The 20,114-nt window shown below is 41.6% G+C and overlaps 1 protein-coding gene across 9 annotated transcripts; it reads right to left on the reverse strand.

Moving 5' to 3' along the window:
- Positions 1 to 473: 473 nt before the first annotated feature.
- On the reverse strand, positions 474 to 19,983 carry ZFP62 (ZFP62 zinc finger protein). 9 transcript variants are annotated; one of them, XM_035290821.3, is made up of 3 exons: positions 19,609 to 19,649; positions 8,181 to 10,532; positions 474 to 5,475 (listed from the first exon to the last, which is right to left on the reverse strand). In XM_035290821.3, coding segments are annotated over exons 1-3 (2,382 nt in total). In that variant the 5' UTR covers positions 19,610 to 19,649; the 3' UTR covers positions 474 to 5,446. The 9 variants fall into 9 exon arrangements, with proteins under 9 accessions (XP_035146712.2, XP_078220942.1, XP_078220943.1 ...); XM_078364816.1 differs by having other exon boundaries at positions 19,605 to 19,649; XM_078364817.1 differs by lacking the exon at positions 19,609 to 19,649 and adding an exon at positions 19,923 to 19,983 and having other exon boundaries at positions 2,596 to 7,113.
- Positions 19,984 to 20,114: the final 131 nt, after the last annotated feature.

Raw genomic sequence — 20,114 nt, forward strand, 5'->3', positions numbered from 1 at the left:
TAACTTCTTAGTTATTTAAATGACTTGGGAATGAAAAATTAAAAATACTGAATTGAAATGACCCCAAGATGTCTTAACTATTAGCAAATAGCTAACCTCTTATATCCCAGATATTGTTTTGTGGAAAGGAAATGAACTTGATAGATAAGAGACCAACTGAAACAAAATGGGGAGGATGGCAGTGTGCCATATATATACAAATAAATATAATACATAATTAAATAAAAACCCTTTACTAAGGCCAGGAACTTGAGGGGAGATTTTTATCTTTCCCAATTTGGATTCACTTTCGAATCTTGGCTTTAAACAACTTCTATGATTCTTGAACCAAGTTCCCCTTTACTGAAAGTTAATAAAATACAAAGTGGGGCTGTGGACTGTGAAAGGATTCTGCAGAAAATTTTAAGGCCCAGGTTAAAAGCAGGCAGACAGCAGTTTGTCAGTCAGTTTCTAACCCGAAAATCAGAAACCACTTTGTGTATTCAGATGGAAGGAGTTTAATGCAGAGGATACATGACACATTCAGAGTCAACATCAGAGAAAGCCACTGCCACAGATCTTAACAGAAACAGCTTTTAATATAACAATGTTACTATGTTCAAGGAAAATAAGGTTACATTTGAGAATCTGGCATACCACGAAAAAGAAAGAAGGCCCGGTGTGGTGGCTCATGCTGTAATCCAGAGCTTTGGGAGGCTGAGGCGGGCAGAGCACTTGAGGTCAGGAGTTCGAGACCAGCCTGGCCAACATGGCAAAACTCCTGTCTACTAAAAATACAAAAACTGGTCAGGTGTGGTGGTGCATACCTGTAATCCCAGCTACTTGGGAGGCTGAGGCATGAGAACCGCTTGAACCTGGAAGGCAGAGGTTGCTGTGAGAGATTTTGCTACTGTACTCTAGCCTGGGCAACAGTGATACTGTGTCTCCAGAAAAAAGGAAGCAAATGAAAAGTCTATAACTGAAAAATAGAAAAACTTAACTGAGCACTCAATGGGTACATTTAAGCCAGATTACAGAGCTAAAGAAAAAATTTAGTGAACTGGAAGGTAAATTAGATCCGGAATGAAGCCTGGGCAAGGAGAAGGGGACAAAAGGATGGAAATGAGCATGTAAGAAGCACAGGAGATACAGTGAGAAGGCTTTATTTGGAGTTCTAGAAGGAAATGAAAAAAAGAATGGTATAGAGCTAATATCTGAGCACACGATGGCTGAGAATTTACCAAAACTGATGAAAGACAGATACACAAATTTAAAAGCCCAGAGAATACAAAACAGGATTACTTAAAAAAAAAAAAAAGAAAAAAATCCACAACCAAAATGAAACACAGTGAAACTGGAATAAACCAGAGTTTTAAAAAATCTTAAAAGAAGCTATTTTAAAAAGAATACATTAAACTGGCAGATGAACAGATCAGCACAGATCAGTGGCTTAATGCATCCAATGTGACAAAAGAACACGGGGTCTAACCTAGAATTCTATTCCCACCAAAAATCTCTTTTAAGAATGAAGCTATTTTTAAGCAAATAAAAATTGCCTCTAACAGGACAGAGTGTTCTATAGAATGTTTTTTAGAGAAGGAAGATGTCCCCAAATAAAAAATTGCAGAGGTGGAGAAGAATGAAAGAAAATGAAAAAGCTGGGCAGGGTGGCTCATGCCTGTAATCCCAGCACTTTAGGAGGCCCAGGCAGGTGGATTATATGAGGTCAGGAGTTCGAGACCAGCCTGGCCAACACAGTGAAAGCCCATCTCTACTAAAAATAAAACAATTAGCTGCACGTGGTGGTGCACGCCTGTAGTCCCAGCTACTTGGGAGGCTGAGGTAGAACTGCTTGAACCTGGGAGGTGGACGCTACAGTAAGCGAAGATTTTGCCACTGCAGTCCAGCCTGCGTGACAGAGCAAGAATCTGTCTCTAAAAACAAAACAAAACAAAAAAACCAAAAAAGAAATGAAAAGTAATTAAAATAGTAAATACGTAGATAAATCTAAAATAAACATTTGTATAGGAAACAACAGTAACATATTTTAATACATATCTAGGTACATTTATATGTACATAATTAAAATTAACCAAAACAAAAGCATATAGGATGGAAGGTAAAGGAAATTGAAGTTTTCTAAGAATCTTGCATTGCCTAGGATGAAGATAAAAGTATCAATTAATATTAGGCTTAAGTCAAGAATCTATCTTTTATTTCCTAGGCCTCTAAAAGAAGAGAAAAAGTATATAACTTCCAACCAAAAAGATGGAAAAACAGAATAATAGAGTATAAATAGAATCATTCTAATCCAATCCAAATGAAGGTAAGAGAAGAGATAACACAACTCAGATGGGGTAGAGTAAATGGAAAGCAGTGAATAAGATTTAAATACAAACTTATCAGTAACTATACATTAAAGAGCTAAATAACCCTGTTAAAACATGTTTTCAGACTGGATTAAAGCAACAACTATATGCTATTTCCAAGAGGTACATCTAAAACATAAAAATACAAGAAGGTTGAAAGTAAAAGAAGTGCCATATAACAATAACAACAACAAAAAAAAGCCAATGTTATTAATACCAGAAAACAAGAGTCATTTAGCAAAAGGCATTACTGGAGATAGAGGTTTACTTCATAAAATTTCAATTCATACAAGAATTTTATATTTGTGTAGCCTCAAATATATAAAGCAAAATTCATAGAACTATATCTAAGTAGAGATAAATAACTCAACAATTGACTCATTAGACAAGCAAATAAAAATTAAGAGTGGAGACAATATGAACAATGTATTACAAATAAACTAAAGGCTTTATGTAGATGACTGCATGCAGCATCTGTAGAACATGCATTCTTTTCAAGGGCCCATGAACCTTCGCTAAGGTCAAACATATGCTGGGCCATGAAGCAAATCTCAATACATTTCAAAGGATAGCAGTAATACAGAGTGTGTTTTATGATCACAATAACAAAAATATAACTAGGAAGTTTCCATGTTTGGAAGTCAAAAAATACACTTCTAAATAACCCATGTTATCTGTTGTGATTCCCCAATTTTCATTCCTACCTTTATTTGTAGTTTTTTTTTTATTTTTCAATCACATCAGAGTTTATCAATTTTCAGTCTTTTCAAAGTACCAACCTTCACTTTGTTGGTCTTCTTTATTGTTTCCTATTTCAACAACTTTTGCTCTCTTTTCTATTTCCTTCCTTTAACTTTTAAAAAGATAAGTCAATTTAACAAAGTTTATACAAATTTTTATAAAATACAGGGCATTTTTATTAAGCCTTAAAGTAATCTTGTAAATAGGTCTTTTCCCTCATTTTATAGATGGGAAAATGATAGAAGAGGAAATAAATTCATATTATTGCATTGAACGGAACATGGCCCTACAGTTTGCACCCAAGACCAGAGGAACTTTGCCTGCTCCTCTCTTGTTGGTCTTTGCCCTGCCCAACCCAGGATCACTGCTTATCCTACACTTGATCTTAGCCAAAAGACCCAGAAGCAATACACTGCTTATCCTTTGAGATCTTAAGAGACACTCACCAGAAATAGCCATGGTTAACACAGTGGAACAACCCTTCCTACAGTAATCTCCAGTACATCTGAGTATTGCTGGGAAAACACAGGGGAAACAAAATGTGTACCACGTGAGTGAGCGGGCTGCCCAAGCCAGACAGGAAAGCAAGCATGAGGCAGCCCTTGTCCCCTAACACCTGTGGTAACTGGCCTCGGCTGGAGGTTCCCCCCGCTGAGCCCTTTTGTAGCCTAACAAAGACAAAACAAGTTTGTTTAGAGACAATGGATTGCTTACTTAGAAGCAAGATACCACTCAGGAACATACATAAAAACACTTTTCTCACGTATCAAGTTTTGTCTGAGTAGGGGGTGGCCCTGAGGGAGTTTCTTGTCTTTCAGGTAAGAGTTGTCCTCCACTGCCCAAGAATCTAGATGCTGAGTCCTTAGACAGGGCCACATTTACTCACCAGACTTACTCCATACATTCTTATGCAAATACTTCTTATTTTAGGCAGTCTTTTACGGGCCTTAATAATATTAATGTTTCCAACCCTCATTACAACCTATGAGGTTGCCACTACTATCTTTACAAAAGATAGGTAAGGGCCCAATGTGGTGGCCTGTGATGGCTCAGGCCTGCAATCTCAGCACTTTGGGAGTCCTAGGCTGGGCAGATTAATTGATGCCAAGAGTTCAAGACCCGCCTAGTCAACAATGGTGAAATCCTGTCTCTAGTAAAAAGACCAAAATTAGCTTGGCATGGTGGCGCATGCCTGTAATACCAGCTACTCTGGAAGCTGAGGCACAAGGAATGCTTGAGCCCAGGAGGCAGAGGTTGCAGTGAGCTGAGATCACACTGCACTCCAGCCAGGGTGACAAAGCGAGACCCTGTTTCAAAAAAAAAAAAAAAAAAAAAAAGACATGAAGACAAACAAGAATAAGACAAGGTTTAATTACTTGACTAAAGTCATCTGGAAATAAGTGAGAGTCCTTATTTGAATCCAGGCTTCCTGGCAGAGACACCACACCCTCAGCCACTGTATTTCACTGCCTCTACATAGGTTTCATGCAAACGACTTCCTTAGCACAATGGCACTAACTAGGGCCTGAGAACTGTCAGGTCTAAGCAAGAATGGCTCCTCAGTAGGAATACAATTGAAGTAGTGTATTCTACTTCCTTCTCCATGTCTCTAGGCCAAGGCCCTTAGCTGAAACTGGAGAAGAGAAATGGAGGGTCTTCCCAGTCCAGGTACTCCCCTGGGTACAGCTGAGCCAATTCCTCAAGGTCTTGATGCAGACAGACTTCAGATCCCCAACATCTATCTTCAGCTAACAGGTCTTCAGGTGTTGTCCTGGTGGTGATCCTCTCGTTTTTGAATCCCGTGAAGGAAAATGTCCCTGCATTGCAGGATTGGCGTTCAGTACTGTTTCACACCGTCTCCATACATGAAACATGGAATTATTTTCCAGGCTTTCACCTTCAGACAAATTTGCTAATACAGAGAGATGTGCACTCCTACGGAAGGCTACTACATACTCATTGTTTATTCAGGCTTTTCTTTTTTCTCTTCCCTGCTTTTCCCTTCCCCTCTTTATTTTTCCCAATTACATATCATTCTCTGGAAGGGGTTGGGGGGTAGTCCCTAAACGACCTTCCATCCCTGGTCTGAGCAGGCTCAGCCACACCAGTTCATTGGGTCTGTGCTATCATGGAGACCTCACCATGTCTGGAATCCGCCTGAATGGCTTGTATCTGGCTGTAGGTACACTCGAGGACTTGGGCCCATTTCTGGAGCATGCAAGTAGATGGGGGCCGTAGTAGGAGCCATGTCTGGCGCTTGGGGAACTGAGGCACTCAGAATCCCCACCTGAGCTGTGGCCATCCTCTCCTTTGTTATTTAGCCTGCATCTTCCCCAAAAGTAGGCAGTGCATTAGGTTTAGTTGGAGCTCAAGTACGGGAGCTCTCCTGTGTGAGGAGCACATGGAAACCTCAGGTTAAAAATAGCCAGAGCTGGTCTCATCCTCAGCAGAAGGAAGCCCAATCCACATTCCCATGACTACGGGGAACGAGTACTCCACAGCACCATTCTTCCTGCCCAGATGCCAGCCCTGCCACAGACCAGCCTCACTGGAGGATGCCTGGGCACTTCCATCACTGTCTGTACTCAGGTCATCCTAGTTCCCACTCCTCTCTCAGAAATCCCAATTCAACATCCTGCCCAGGTGTCATTGCTTCTTCCCACTTGGTTGGTCCTGGTCACTGTCCTCTGAGCACCTGCAGAGCCTAATTCAGACATCCATTAGGGTGGTTGTGCTAATAGCCTTTCTCACTTTATTCAACCTCATCTACTAGCATCTACTGCTGTCATCCTCTCCCACCCAGTACCTAGGACAAGGGACAGTGCCTAGCAGATCCTCAAGTATTTGCTTATAAATCAGTCCAAGTCTGTGTATAGGGTCAGGCTTGCTAGTGTCATGTGCAAAGGATAGAGAGCTAGTATAATCAGAATATTCCTCCCTCAACTCCACCCTTCCCCACCCCAGCCATCAAAACTTACTGGTAGGGATTTGGATACAAAGTCAAAGAATTATACTCCTAGAAAGAGCATGGAAGCTATCTGGCTAGACAAGAGTCCTAGACGGAGATGGGAAACTACATGGCTACAGATTGTTCTCTTGTAAAGACAGTGGATTCTGAAACCATACATCAGACTTAGAATTCAGCCTTTACTGATTAGCCCACTAACAGTATTCTCAGGCGGTTACTAAATTCTCAAGAGTCTATTTTTAACCTTTGAGTTACCTAGTTAACAGCTTCATACACAGCAGTATTTTATGTTCAATTCTACATGTTCCTGACAGAGCTGTGTGTGGTGACTTATCACGCACACAACCTATCTGCTCCCATGAGTTAGGATCTGGCCCAGCAGGAGGATCACACTGTTCCACTGTGGTACCCTCAAAATCCAACCTGTGCTCCTCTTAGGGAGGCACCTTCTAATTTCTGGAAACTAGCTGAGCTGCTAGCTCTGTGGGATGAGTCCACTGCCCTCTCTGGTTTGGAGCTGGTATAACTTACCCCACAAAGACCTGACACACAAATGGCTCTGTGTATCCTCCATCTAAACTCACAGCCAGTTTTGATTTGAGGAATTTCTTTATTAGAATTCCACTTTACCTACCACAAGGAGCTGGATTCCATGACAAAGAGAGAGTGAGCTCTAAACAAAGTATTTGTTAACATTTTACAACAGACAATATACACATGTACTGCATGACATCTTTACAACAACACATTCCAAAACAAACACTTAACAGGATTATTAAGAAACATTAACTTCCTTCTCTCTGGAGGGACTGGTACTTAGCTTTTTAGCTTCTGCAACAAAATGCGTTCCTTCCCAGCATTTCTATTCATAGGAACCCCTGAATCAATTACGTCATGTAAGGTGCAAATTTATGTTGACGGCGTGTTCCATTAGTTACTGAATGTGTCAAAATCCTCTCCTTGGTAGAACCTTTTATTGTTGCATAATGTGTGAATACCACTTCCAGGTTCTCCCTCATCACAAGTTCACCATTCATTATAGGAGTTCATCTGAAACTTTAAAGAAGTTTCATTCACTCAACTAATGTATCACAATATTATGTTCATCAACTTGCATTTTTTAAGAGTGACTCTATCTCTTGTTAGAATTATAAGTCTATGCTTTCTACTTTTCCTAAAAGGAAACCCAAATTTTGTTTCAGAAGTCATCATCACTGTCCCCCTCCCAAAACAATTATATCAAGTTTATACTTCAAGAACACTCATATTAAATAAATTTATATTCCCTGAAGCCTATCTCTCCCTGAAACTGCCTGCTAGAGGCCCTTCTTAGTTTTCCCACTGACCAATATGTAATTGGGATTCAAAGATATACCTGAATTTCCTGTATTTCTAGTAATAGAATTCACCAAACATCAACTTTCTGATGGTGATTATGTGACTTTTAATTGAAGTCCTTTCCTCATATGTGTGTTTTATGTCCAGAAATGTCTACTAATTTTGAAGATTCATTTCACATCCCATCACCTGGATAAGTTTTTATCTCAAGGATGGACTATTTTATATCCTGTAAGAGCTGAATTACCTTGAAACTGGAACCTTTCTTGCTCGCTGATTGAAAATCACATAGAAAGGATTCCTCACAATCCTCTGGGATGGTTTCATTTATACTGGGTAAATTACAAGCCATGACCCCATGCATTCTTACATTCATAAGGTATTTCTTCCATTTGAGTTCTGAGACTTGGTAGGCTCTGCCTGCTACAAAGGCATCCTCATCCTGCTCCCATCCAGGGCATTCCCTCCCTCATAGGTTCTCTTCTGGGATGTGCCACTATGACTTCCCACATATATCACATGTAAAGATTCCTCTCCAGTATGGGTTCTTTTATGCTTGGTGAGATTTGATCTAATATTAAAAGCCTTACCACACTCATTACATCGGTATGGCTTCTTTCCAGTGTGGATCCTTTTGTGCTGGTCAAGGACTGATCTATAATTGAAGGATTTCCCACACTCACAATTATAGGGCTGCTTCCCCCGATGGACACTTTTATGGTTGATAAGACTTGAGTGTGAGATGTATGCCTTCCCACATTCATCACATTCATAGGGTTTCTCACCTGTGTGGATCCTTTTATGCACTGTGAGGCCTGAGCTGTTCCTGAAGGCCTTCCCACATCTATCACACACATAGGGTTTCTCCCCTGTGTGGATCCTCTTGTGCTGAGAAAGTAGAGAGCTGTAACTGAAAGATTTCCCACACTCAACACACTTGAAGGGTTTCTCCCCAAGATGGACTCTTTTATGGCTTGTAAGAGTTCTGCTTGAGAAAAAAGCTTTTCCACATTCATTACATGTATGGGGTGTCTTGCCAGGGTGGGTACTTTTATGGTTAATAAGGCTTGAATGTGAGATGTAGGCTTTTCCACACACATCACATCCATAGGGCTTCTCCCCAGTATGGATTCTTTTATGAACTTTAAGGCTTGAGTTGTTTCTGAAGACCTTCTCACACCTGTCACATTCATAGGGTTTCTCTCTAGTGTGGACCCTTCTGTGCTGAGAAAGAAGTGATGTGTAATTAAAAGATTTCTCACACACATCACATTTGTAGGGCTTCTCCCCAAGATGAACTTTTTTGTGGTTTATAAGTGTTCGGTATGTGATGAAGGCTTTCTCACACTCATCACACTTAAAGGGCTTCTCCCCAGGGTGTACACTTTTATGATTTATAAGGCTCGAGAGAGAGATGTATGCCTTCCCACATTCTTCACATTTATAAGGTCGTTCCCCAGTGTGGATCCGTTTATGTACTTTAAGGCCGGAATTATTTCTGAAAGCTTTTCCACACTCATCACACCCAAAGGGTTTTTCCCTGGTATGAATCCTTTTATGCTGCTCAAGGGCAGAGCTGTAGTTGAAGGATTTCTCACAATAGGTACATTTATAGGGCTTCTCCCCAAGATGGATTCCTTTGTGATTTTTAAGGCTAGAACGTGAGATATAGGCCTTCCCACACACATCACATTTATATGGTTTTTCCCCAGTATGAAGCCTCCTGTGGACTTTGAGGCCTGCATTGTTTCTGAATGTTTTCCCACACACATCACATACATAAGGTCTCTCTCCAGTGTGAATAGTTCTATGTTGAAGAAGAAGTGAGTTATAACTAAAGGATTTTCCACACTCCTTACATTCATGGGCTTTCTTCCCAGGGTGAATGCTTTTATGGACTGCGAGTCCTGAACTATAGCTGAATGCTTTGCCGCAGACATCACATTTGTAAGGTTTCTCTCCAGTGTGAATCCTTTTATGTACTATGAGGCCTGAGCTGTTCCTGAAAGCCTTCCCACATTCATCACATTCATAAGGTTTCTCTCCAGTGTGGATGACTTTATGCTGAATGAGTAGAGAGCTATAATTAAAAGATTTCTCACACTCATCACATTTATAGGGTTTATCTCCAAAGTGGATGCTTTTATGGTTGAGAAGTGTTCTACAAGTAATGAAGGCCTTCCCACACTCATCACATTCATAAGGTTTCTCACCCGTGTGGATCCTTTTGTGGACCCTAAGGCCAGAGCTGTTACTGAAGGTTTTCCCACAGATGTCACATTCGTAGGGCTTCTCCCCTGTGTGGATCCTTTTGTGGACTCTGAGCCCAGAGCTGTTCCTGAAGGCCTTCCCACACTCACCGCATTCATAGGGCTTCTCCCCAGTGTGGATCCTTTTATGCTGGTCCAGAACAGAGCTATAATTGAATGATTTTCCACATTCATCACACTTACAGTTCTTCTCCCCAGAATGGGTGCTTTTGTGGTTTATAAGGCTGGAGTAGGACATGTAGGCTTTCCCACATTCCTCACACTTGTACGGCTTTTCCCCAGTGTGGATCCGTTTGTGGACCCGAAGGCTCGAGCTGCTCCGGAAAGTCCCTCCACAGTCATCACATTCATAACGCTTTTCCCCAGTGTGCATGATTTTATGTTGAATGAGGCGGGAATTATATTTGAAGGATTTCCCACACTCATCACATTTATGTAATTTCTTAATAGCACTGGTTTTCTGCTGTAGACTGGGGTGGGAGGTTCCATTAATGTTTTCCACACATTTGTCTTGCTCACTGCCTCTCTGTCCTATAGGCATAGTCTGGTGTGTGATATGCTGTGGGCTTAGATGTGAGCTCTTCTCAGATGCCTCACCTTCCTGTTCTGTTTTTATATTTGCTGTACTCTTAACTTTGCTGATCGCTTCCCTGATGCTGCTTCTGTCTTCCTTTATCCTGTTTCCCACAGGCTTTTTCTGTTGTTTCTCTACCTTGCTATCCCAATCACATGTGTCACCAACCTTAGATTCGGGCATACGACCCTTGTAAAGACCTTCCACTTTTGGCCACTTACAGCCTGCATTTCCAACATTTTCATATTCTTCAGTTGGTTCCTCATCCTCAGTGCCCGTCTTCAAATGTGACACTAAACCAAGAAAATGAAAAGGACACTTGTTCACTCTCTTAAAACAACAACAACCACAACAAAAACTGGAATAACAACAAAGAACAAAATTTGCTCATTCACCTGACAAACACTTACTGACAACATACTGTGTGATAGGTACCATGTACCATTTTTTAAGTACTAGGGATACAACATTAAATACGACAAAATTTCTGCCCCTGTGAAACTAATGTTAAAATGTTAGAGCCCTGGATTTTCAATGGAACAATGAGCTTTTCTATTCTTGCATAGCAGCTTAGCATAGGGAAAGTGAAACGATGCACAGAACCATGGGCAACACCAATCAGTTTTTTAACAATGTCATCCAATTATGGGAAAACAGAGGCAGAAGAAATCTCTGAAGAATAGAAGACAGAAAAATTCATAAGGAGGACAAAAGTTAGGCATAACTTGTTTTTATTATCAAAAGTTAGGCATAACTTTTTTTATTATAAAAAGTTAGTCAAATCAGCAGAGCACAGACAAAACTAAAGAGGAGAAATTAGTACTTGGGGAGGGGTATCAGGGAGAAGCCTATGAAATCATGAAGACAGTTACTGCAGAGATGAGAAAGAAGGCCACCTGCATATTACATATTAAAATACATTACAAAACTTCTCTAATTAAGAGTGTGGTCTTGGTACACAGACAGGCAAATAGAATAGAACAGGAAGTCCAGACATTGTCCCAGGTACACATAGAAATTGATGATTAAAGATGATATCTCAAATTACTGGGGAAAAGATGGTCTTTTAATAGTGTTGTAACAACTATGAAGCCATATGGAAAAAGATAAAATTAGATCCCATTCTTCACACCACACACGAATAAACTCCAAATGGAACAGAGCTCTAAATACAAAAAAGCTGTATAAATGCGAGAAAACATGGGCATATGCCTCTATGACCTGAGTACAGAGAAAGCTTTCTATGACTCATATGCAAGAAAAGACTGAAACATTTTCAAAAATTGAAGAAAAATAAACTAAAAATCATACAGGAAAACAGCCAAAAGACGAATGGACAATTCTTTAAAATGGCCCTTAAACATCCGACTTGATTCACAATATGAGAAAGGCAAATAAGAACCACTATAAAATACCACTTCTCACCTGTCATATTAGCAAATGTCCAAAGCTGAACAACACAATGTTCATGAGGCTGTGGAGGAAAGAGGCACTCTCAGACACTGCTGGGAATGCAAACTGGCACAGCCCCTTTTGAGGGGAATTTGCCAATGTCTAACAAAATCATATATGCACTTACCCAGAAATCCTGCTTTAGGAATTTATATTGAGGATGTACTGACAACAATACAAAAAACGTACATGCACAGAGTGAATCATTATAGCATTATATGTAACTGCAAAATCTGGAAACCTATGTAAATGTCCAAGCACAGAAGACTGGTTAAATAAACTGGCACATATGCACAATGGAGTGCTAAAAAAGAATAAGGAGCATTTCTGAATTGATAGGGACTAATCTGTATACCCTAAAGTCAAAAGGGCAAAGTGAAAAAGAGTAACATACATGCTACGATTTGTGTAGTAAAGAAAACAGGGAAACAAGCACATATGTGATTCTCTTTATAGCAATGATAAATCAGAAAACAATGAGATTCATTGCCTACAAGGGAGGAGTGTGGAGAATGGAAAAGAAGGGACGAGAAGGAAGAGAGAGAGAGAAAGAGACGGAGTATATAGCTTTTTAAATAGTTTTTACTATAAAAATACATGCTAATGTTCTACATATTCAAAGAATAAAATTAAATATCAATGAGGTTGAGAAAGAGGAAAAACTGCTAAAACAGAAAACAAATAGAAACAAATCAACCTGTTTGCATTTCACATGAATACCACAACCATAGGAAGAGAACAAATTAAAAAGAAACATAGAACTAATCCAGGCAACTTAGAAACATATTTGACTACATAGGTATATTCAGTCTGGGAAAAGCTGAAGGCGGGGCAGTTGGAAGAGATACAAACAATTAAACTGTTAGCAGGTTTTATGTAGAGGTATGAACAAAGCAATTCTGAAACAATTTTAGATGTAAAAGAACCTGAGTAAACGTGTTGATTTTATTGGGAGTTAGGGATCTCCTGGAGAAAGGTACATAAAAATAAGGAATAGAGGAAGGCGAGAATAAACCTTGGGATGAATTCAAAGTACTGGTATGAACTTACGATTTCTAAATTATATATATGTACATGTGTGTATGTTTAAGTCTGTATATCTGTATGCATATATTTCCTAGCCGTGTTTGCAGAAAGACCAAAAAACGATAACACCCCAGTGGCAATGAACACATCTAGTACCCTCATTCTGGATCTCTATTACCATTATTTACTAAAAGGAACCAGAACTTCTCAAAGAAATGGCAGATTCCAGGCTGAGAGCAGAAAACATACAAGATGAACATCGTGTTACACCAGCAAGTAAAGACAGGCTCAAAAAAAAAAAAAAAAAAAACGACCCAGCTTGAACACTCAATGTTGAAGTACCATAATAACTTTAAGCACCATAATAACTTAAGTCACATGTATAACTAAGTATACATATATGTATAACTAATGTGTAACTAAGTATAGTGATATAAACCATTGAAGATAAGATTTCATACGTATACACAGGTACAAACAGGGGAGAAAGGCAGGCCTCTTGCCTATATCAGAATGTGAGTGCTGGCTGGTAAATGTAAAAGGAATACCAGAATTGGAAAAATCAGCATTCTGCAACTATCAGAATAAAGACCGGATCAGGAGAGAATCATCAATGATTTCTAAGTCTAGGGGGAAATTCTGACAAGGAGCAGGATATCTGCATGGTCTTAAATATTTATAATGCTTAAATTATTTACAAGGGGAAAAATTCAACAGTAAAGAGACAATGCCTTGGCCAGGTTTTCTAATTTAACATCTCCAGCGGAACAGATGGACATACTATACTTTTAGTAGGGAGAAGGACACATCACCTATGCGAATGCATTATATGAATTGAAGCATCAGGAAACATCAGATACACCCAAAATGAAAAATGTTTTCTACTAAAAAAGAGGGTGGAGGGAAGAGGGGGGACTATATTTTTCAAATATATCATTTTCATAAAAGACAAAGAAAAGCCGTAGAAATGTTCCAGATTAAAGAAGGCTCAAGAGACTTGACCACTATATTAAATTCCCAACCTTGACTGGATCTGTATTAGAGGGAAAAATTGTTACAGTAAAAAATTGTATCAGCTGACAAAGTTGGAATATGGATGGTAGACTAGACAAAAGAGGTATCAACTTCAAATATACTCAATTTTAAAACTGTACTGTAGGTATATAAGAGACTGTCCCAATCCTCAGGAAATATACAATGAAGTATTTAGGGATAAAGGGCCATGATATATGTAACTTACCTACAACTACAAATGGTTTAGGAAAATATTTGTATGTATGAAAGAGAGCAAGAAAACAAAATGAAGTCAAATGTTAACTGCAGGTAAATCTGAGTAATGGGTATCTTTTTACTGTTCGTATTTTTGAAATTTTTCTGTGCACTTAAAATTATTACCAAACAGTTGTAAAAATGTCAAAAAGCAAACTTGTTTCCTCTTCTACACCTTCCCCTCCAGGTACTGCTTTGCTATCCTACTGCCTGTTGTATCTGGAAAAAGTGGTCTTTGCATCCCACTGCCCTCATGCCTCATTTCTTATACTCAGACCACAGAGCATTAGCTTCTTCAGGCTGGTGCTTGCCCTCCAGGCTGCTGCCCCTGGATGTTCCTGGCCACTCCTTCCACCTCGAGCCTTTCCTCTTCTGGTTCCACATACTCCCCTAGGAGCCCTGCACAGCTCTAAGCACTCCCCACAAGCTATCTCTCAGGTCCTCATCTCTGGCCAAGATCCCTCTCAATTACAGACCCTCATATCCACCTTGCCCTCCCCTTTGCCTATGTCAGAAGTGGGCTCTTTTATTTCCCTTGGCCACATCCAAAACAGCCCCTAAGACCACTGATTCTATTGCCTAAATAGTTCTGAAGCTCTTCCCCTATCCCCCACCTCCTTCTTACTGCTAAGGCCTTAGTTTAAGCCTCCTAAATTCTCTTCTGCACTACTGCCATCATTTCTTGACCTTCACTCTTACCCCTGCCCAATTCTTTCTCCAACCACTGTCAAGAGTTTTTGTAAAATGCACACCTGGTCACTGGGCAGTGCCAAGTTCTCCCAGACTATTTACTATGGCACCTAAAGCCTTTTGCACCAGCCACCTGTGCAAGTGTCATCCCTCATTTCCACTCCACTGATTCTCAGCCTGATCCTTCCTCCTTTGTTTCTTTGACAAGTGGATTATTAGTTTTCTTCCTGTTCTCTGGGATTCTATGTCAGACTGGCTGCTGACTGGTCTGGTCTGCCTAAAATCACAGATACTTTGCTACTTACCTCTCTAACCTAGGTGAAGACCAGGGGCCTCCCTGTTCTAGCTCTGCTTAAACCACACTGTTTGGGTTCGGGACACAATGTCCTATCACCTGATGTAGTTAATCCAATCCTCTTTATGAGTCAAATCAAAATAGATTAATATAAACATGCATCTTCATTGAACATAGATGGCTTGAAATGAAATCTATATTAATCAATACTAAGATCTATCAAAAACACAGACAGAAAAGCACTAGAGTAAATGCTGCCAACATGTAAAGACAATAAAAAGAATGTAACGCAACATCAAGTTATCCTTATAAACAATACTGAAGATGCACTCTAGAATCAGTTATTTCTGAGGCTGAGTGTTACGCAAGGAACTTAGACTATTATCTGTATCCTGTTTATTTTCCAGGCCCTGGGCTATTCCTATCCAAGGAGATGGAAATGACAAGGCCGTGCCACTGAGGCGCCTGCAGATTAGTAGGAGAGTCTGGCAGGAAAATAACCATGTAATAAAAATGACAGAGGCAAATACAGGGTACAGATGGTGGGAGTGGAGGATGGACTACAGGAAGAGCTTCAGGAAGAATGCCAACGGAGAGCAGCTATAGAGGAATTGGTGTTCAGCCCCCTGAAGACATCTGGGGCAGACGAAGGGAAAGCCAGACAGGTGGACAAAGAAGTAGCAAACTTATGTGTGTTTTGGAAAAATTACTTTACTAAATTGGGGTTGGCAAACGTTTTCTGTAAAGTATCAGGTAGGTATATTTTAGCTTTATGGGCCATATAGAACTGCTGAGTATTGTTTTTTTAAGCGTTTCTTTTAAGAATCATTCTTAGTTTGCAGGTCATGTACATAAACAGACCAAAAGCCCAGCAGTGTGCCCACCTCTATTAGATACTATCAAGGAATCAGAGTGAATTTAGGCTGGTATAATAATGGCATTGTGGCTATGTTAGAACTGTCTGTTTTTTTTTTTGAGATGGAGTCTTGCTCTGTTGCCAGGTTGGAGTGGAATGGTACGTATAGGCTCACTGCAATCTCCGCCTCCTGGGATCAAGCAATTCTCCCTGTCTTGGCCTCCCGAGTAGCTGGCATTACAGGTGCCTGCTACCACGCCCATCTAATTTTTGTATTTTTAGTACAGGTGGGGTTTCCCCATGTTGGTCAGGCTGGGTCTTCAACTCCTGATCTCAGGTGATCTGGCCAACTCTGTCTCCCAAAGTGCTGGGATTACAGGGTGAGCCACTGTGCTTGCCCCGACTTTTTTTTTTTAAATAATTCAGACTGAAGTCTACAGTGAAATGGCATGGTACCTGGAATTTGCTTTAAAATATTTATATAAAGAAAAAATAAAAAGGGAAAAGTTAAACAGCAGAATCTTGATAATTGCTGTATCTGAATGATGGGTGTATGTAAGTTCATAAGAAAAAATTTTGAAAAAGATCAGACAAGGCGCAGTGCCTCATTCCTGTAATCCCAGCACTTTGGGAGGCTGAGGCAGGCACATCACCTGAGGCTAGGAGCTCAAGACCAGCCTGACCAACAAGGCGAATCCCTGTCTCTATTAAAAATACAAAAATTAGCTGGGTGTGGTGGTGCACACCTGTAGTCCCAGTTACTCAACTTGGGAGGCTGTGGCACAAGAATCGCTTGAACCTGGGAGGCAGAGGTTGCAGTGAGCCAAGATAGTGCCATTTTACTCCAGCGTGGGTGACAGAGCAAGACTCTGTCTCAAAAAAAAAAGAAAGATCACTCATACTGGTTACAGTGGGAGAATGGATTGAGGTGAGACAGGACTGAGTCCTGGAGTTCCAGGAGAAAGTCATCATAAACCAATCAGGAAGACTGATGTGGTGGCTAAGTCATGTGTCCCCTATGACACAAGTAATGAATTACCCCCGAAAACACAACTCTTCCATGGAAAGACCCAGAAAGTTTTGAATTGCTTAAAAGTTCTAAAGGCTGAATGGGCAAGTCCTTTCTAACCAGTTTTCAACATGCAGCATGACTCTAATAGCCTAGACACATCAGTCAAGTGTCAGACACAGAATGCCATCCACTCCTTCCAAACTACATATGACCAATGACCTCTGGGCACTTTTGTGCTTCCTGTTCATGCTCTATCACCAAAGCCTAGGAAAATGAATGCAAATACTAAGAACCTGCCCTAAATTCTTGCTGTCTCTGCCCCCAAGACTCAGGAGCCACTTTTCAAGAGCCTAGACAACTCATGAAAGAGGAAATGTGGCCTACTCTGGCTGAAAATTCCTTCCTTTCTGACTACAACTAGCCAGCAACTACTCTGAATTTGTGGAGTCCAGTCATATTCCACAAGACAAACTACCACCTCAAGTATCACATGTGGCTACCATACCTTAAGTTCTTGGATACTGTATTTGATTTGGAGATGACCAAAGGAGATGTGACAAAACACAATGTGGCCACAAAATGCTTACCAACCCAGAAGAAAGAGTACTTAGGAGGGAGAAAATGTGCAAATGAAAGATGGGACTAAGGAATAGAGAAGTGACATGCAGATGAGAAGACAATATGGTTTGTGTTCTAGCTATTGTTGCATTTGTCTATGAATATTAGGAATGTAGACAGTTAATGTGAGTTGGTTCTATTGATTAAATGTAGACATAAGAATGAAAGGTGATTTTTTTCCTTAAAGTAAAAAAACTGAAATAGAATATTCTCATACCAAGCAGTGGAGAAGAGATTCTTAGTTATCCTAGGAGAGAAGGTGAACAAAGGAGATACTAAAAGGGAAGCTGAGCGATTTTCTGAATTGAACCTGGCAGGGACTGGCTTGGAGTAATTGACAGAATTAGTCTATTAGACTCGTGTAAGACTACATATAGGGACAAGTCTCAGGAGGGAAGGACTACTTAGTCTTATTTGTTTTTTAGACACTACATGAGTGATTTTCATAATGACTTGTCATATGTAACAGTCTGCCAATAACTAGTTGAGTTAATGTAAGACAAGAATTTTTTTAACGGCTGTTTAGTTTCTTCTTTAAAAATCCTCACCCTAATACACAGTATTGAGTATACCATTGTTTGAAGTTACAAAAAAACTGGAGACAACCCAAATGCCCCTGAACAGATCTAAAAAAGGACAGAACATTGAAAACATCCAAACGATGGCCCATCCAATACGTACCACAGCTCTGTCAAACCAAACCAAACCAAACCAAACCAAACCAAACCAAACCAAACCAAACTCTGTTCTGGTATGTGTAGAGACCGGTAAGATAAAGTGAAAGAAGCAAGGGGTAAAACGATTTTTACCAGCTGGGCGCGGTGGCTCATGCCTATAATCCCAGCACTTTGGGAGGCCGAGGCGGGTGGATCACGAGGTCAAGAGATCGAGACCATCCTGGTCAACAAAGTGAAACCCTGTCTCTACTAAAAAAATACAAAAATTAGCTGGGCATGGTGGTGCGCACCTGTAGTCCCAGCTACTCGGGAGGCTGAGGGAGGAGAATTGCTTGAACCCAGGAGGTGGAGGTTGCGGTGAGCCGATATTGTGCCACTGTACTCCAGTCTGGGTAATAACAGCGAAACTCCGTCTCAAAACAAACAAACAAAAAACACACAAAAAACGATTTTTACCACCTTTGTGAAAAAAAAGGGGGAACTAACTAGTAATATTTGCCAGTATTTGCAGAAAGAAATTTGGAAAAGATACAAAGGAACAAAAGTGGCTACCTAAGAGGGTAGGGCCTAGGAAGATAGCTAAGGGGGGTGGGAGGAAATCTTTCACTGGTTACTTTTTATATTTTTAATATCCCAGCGACATTAAATTTCAGATTACATTTCAGATGATTATTATTTGTTAAGCTGTGAGCTTTCACAAAGAAATGCTCCTGCTAGCCACTTACTTTAAACACCCAGCCCTGGCACTCCCCACTCACCTTTTCCAGTCCCAACCCTGGGTTCCCGCAGGCTGTCCCCCAGGTTTAAGAAACTCATCCTACCTCTCCCTACCTAGTCAACTCCTGTTCTGCTCGCGGGAACAGGCGGCAGGTCGCCTCCTCGCGGTGCACCTGTCTGTATGCAGGTGCGCTTCCCCAAGTGAGGGCCACGACGCGCCTCTGGGGGTCTCTATTCACACCTGCAACAGGAGCTTATCATTATCACTCACCCATCAAAAAATGGGGGTGAGGTTGAATCAGATCACCCCTAGAGGTCTCTCTGCCCTCGCAACCACTCTCAAGTCCTAGGGCTAAACTTAGCTGCAGTGGGAGCACGAAATGGTGGGTATTTTGAAGCGCTAATTTCCGGGATCCCCTTCCATCCAAGACAGGGACGAATAGTTGAGGAACACCGGAGTGGGGCCTTGGCCCTTCTCGGAACACTGAGCAGCCCTAACAAGACGCTGGTCAGTTCAGACGGTCGCAGTTGAGCCCAGTCTGTTGCAAAGGCTGGTCCTACACCCCTCTGCCTGCCCGAGGTCTTCCCTCCCCTCCGCTCCCCAGGAACGCGCCAACTGAGATGTGTGCGGGCAGGGGCACGCTCACTCCCAAATCCCGCCCGAGACCCGCGGGGCAGCCAAGACCGGGTCAAAAAGGGAAGGGCGTGGCAGGAAAGGGCCAGGGGCGGGAGAGCGGGCGGCCGCGGACTCACGTACTCGCTGTGGCGGCGCCGCGGGAGCCCGGCCGCCGGCGGGACAAAAGCGCGGACCGCACCGCCGGAAGAACCCGCGCCAGCCCTGGGGCACTTCCGCGCCCTCTCTGGGACGCTGGAGGACTGACTCGATGGTCCGAGCCGGCGGCGCTGGCTGGAGGAAGGGAACGCCTTCCTCGGCTATTTATTGAGTGCCCCGTGCAGGGCGCGCGCTCTGGGCGCGACGAGGAGACGGTGGGCGGGGTTTCCTGTTTCCTGCACTTTACCTTCTGGGGTGGGGAGGGGTACAGGTAATAAAGTAAATACCTGCCTACCCACCTGCTTGTGTTCCCGAACAAGTGATTAGTTGCCAGGAGGGTGCAGTGACGTTCCCGGAAGCGGAGGCTTGGCGGGAGGAGCCAGGACGGCGCCGGGCTGGGGACCCATTGTATTCTCTACTGGTTGGTGGCTCGCCGGAGAGCTCCAGCCCCTCCAGCTCGTGAGCATCGGAAGCGCCCCCGGCCAGGCATT

Source organism: Callithrix jacchus, chromosome 2, assembly GCF_049354715.1.
Source record: "Callithrix jacchus isolate 240 chromosome 2, calJac240_pri, whole genome shotgun sequence".
In the NCBI taxonomy this organism is placed as follows: Eukaryota; Metazoa; Chordata; class Mammalia; order Primates; family Cebidae; genus Callithrix; species Callithrix jacchus.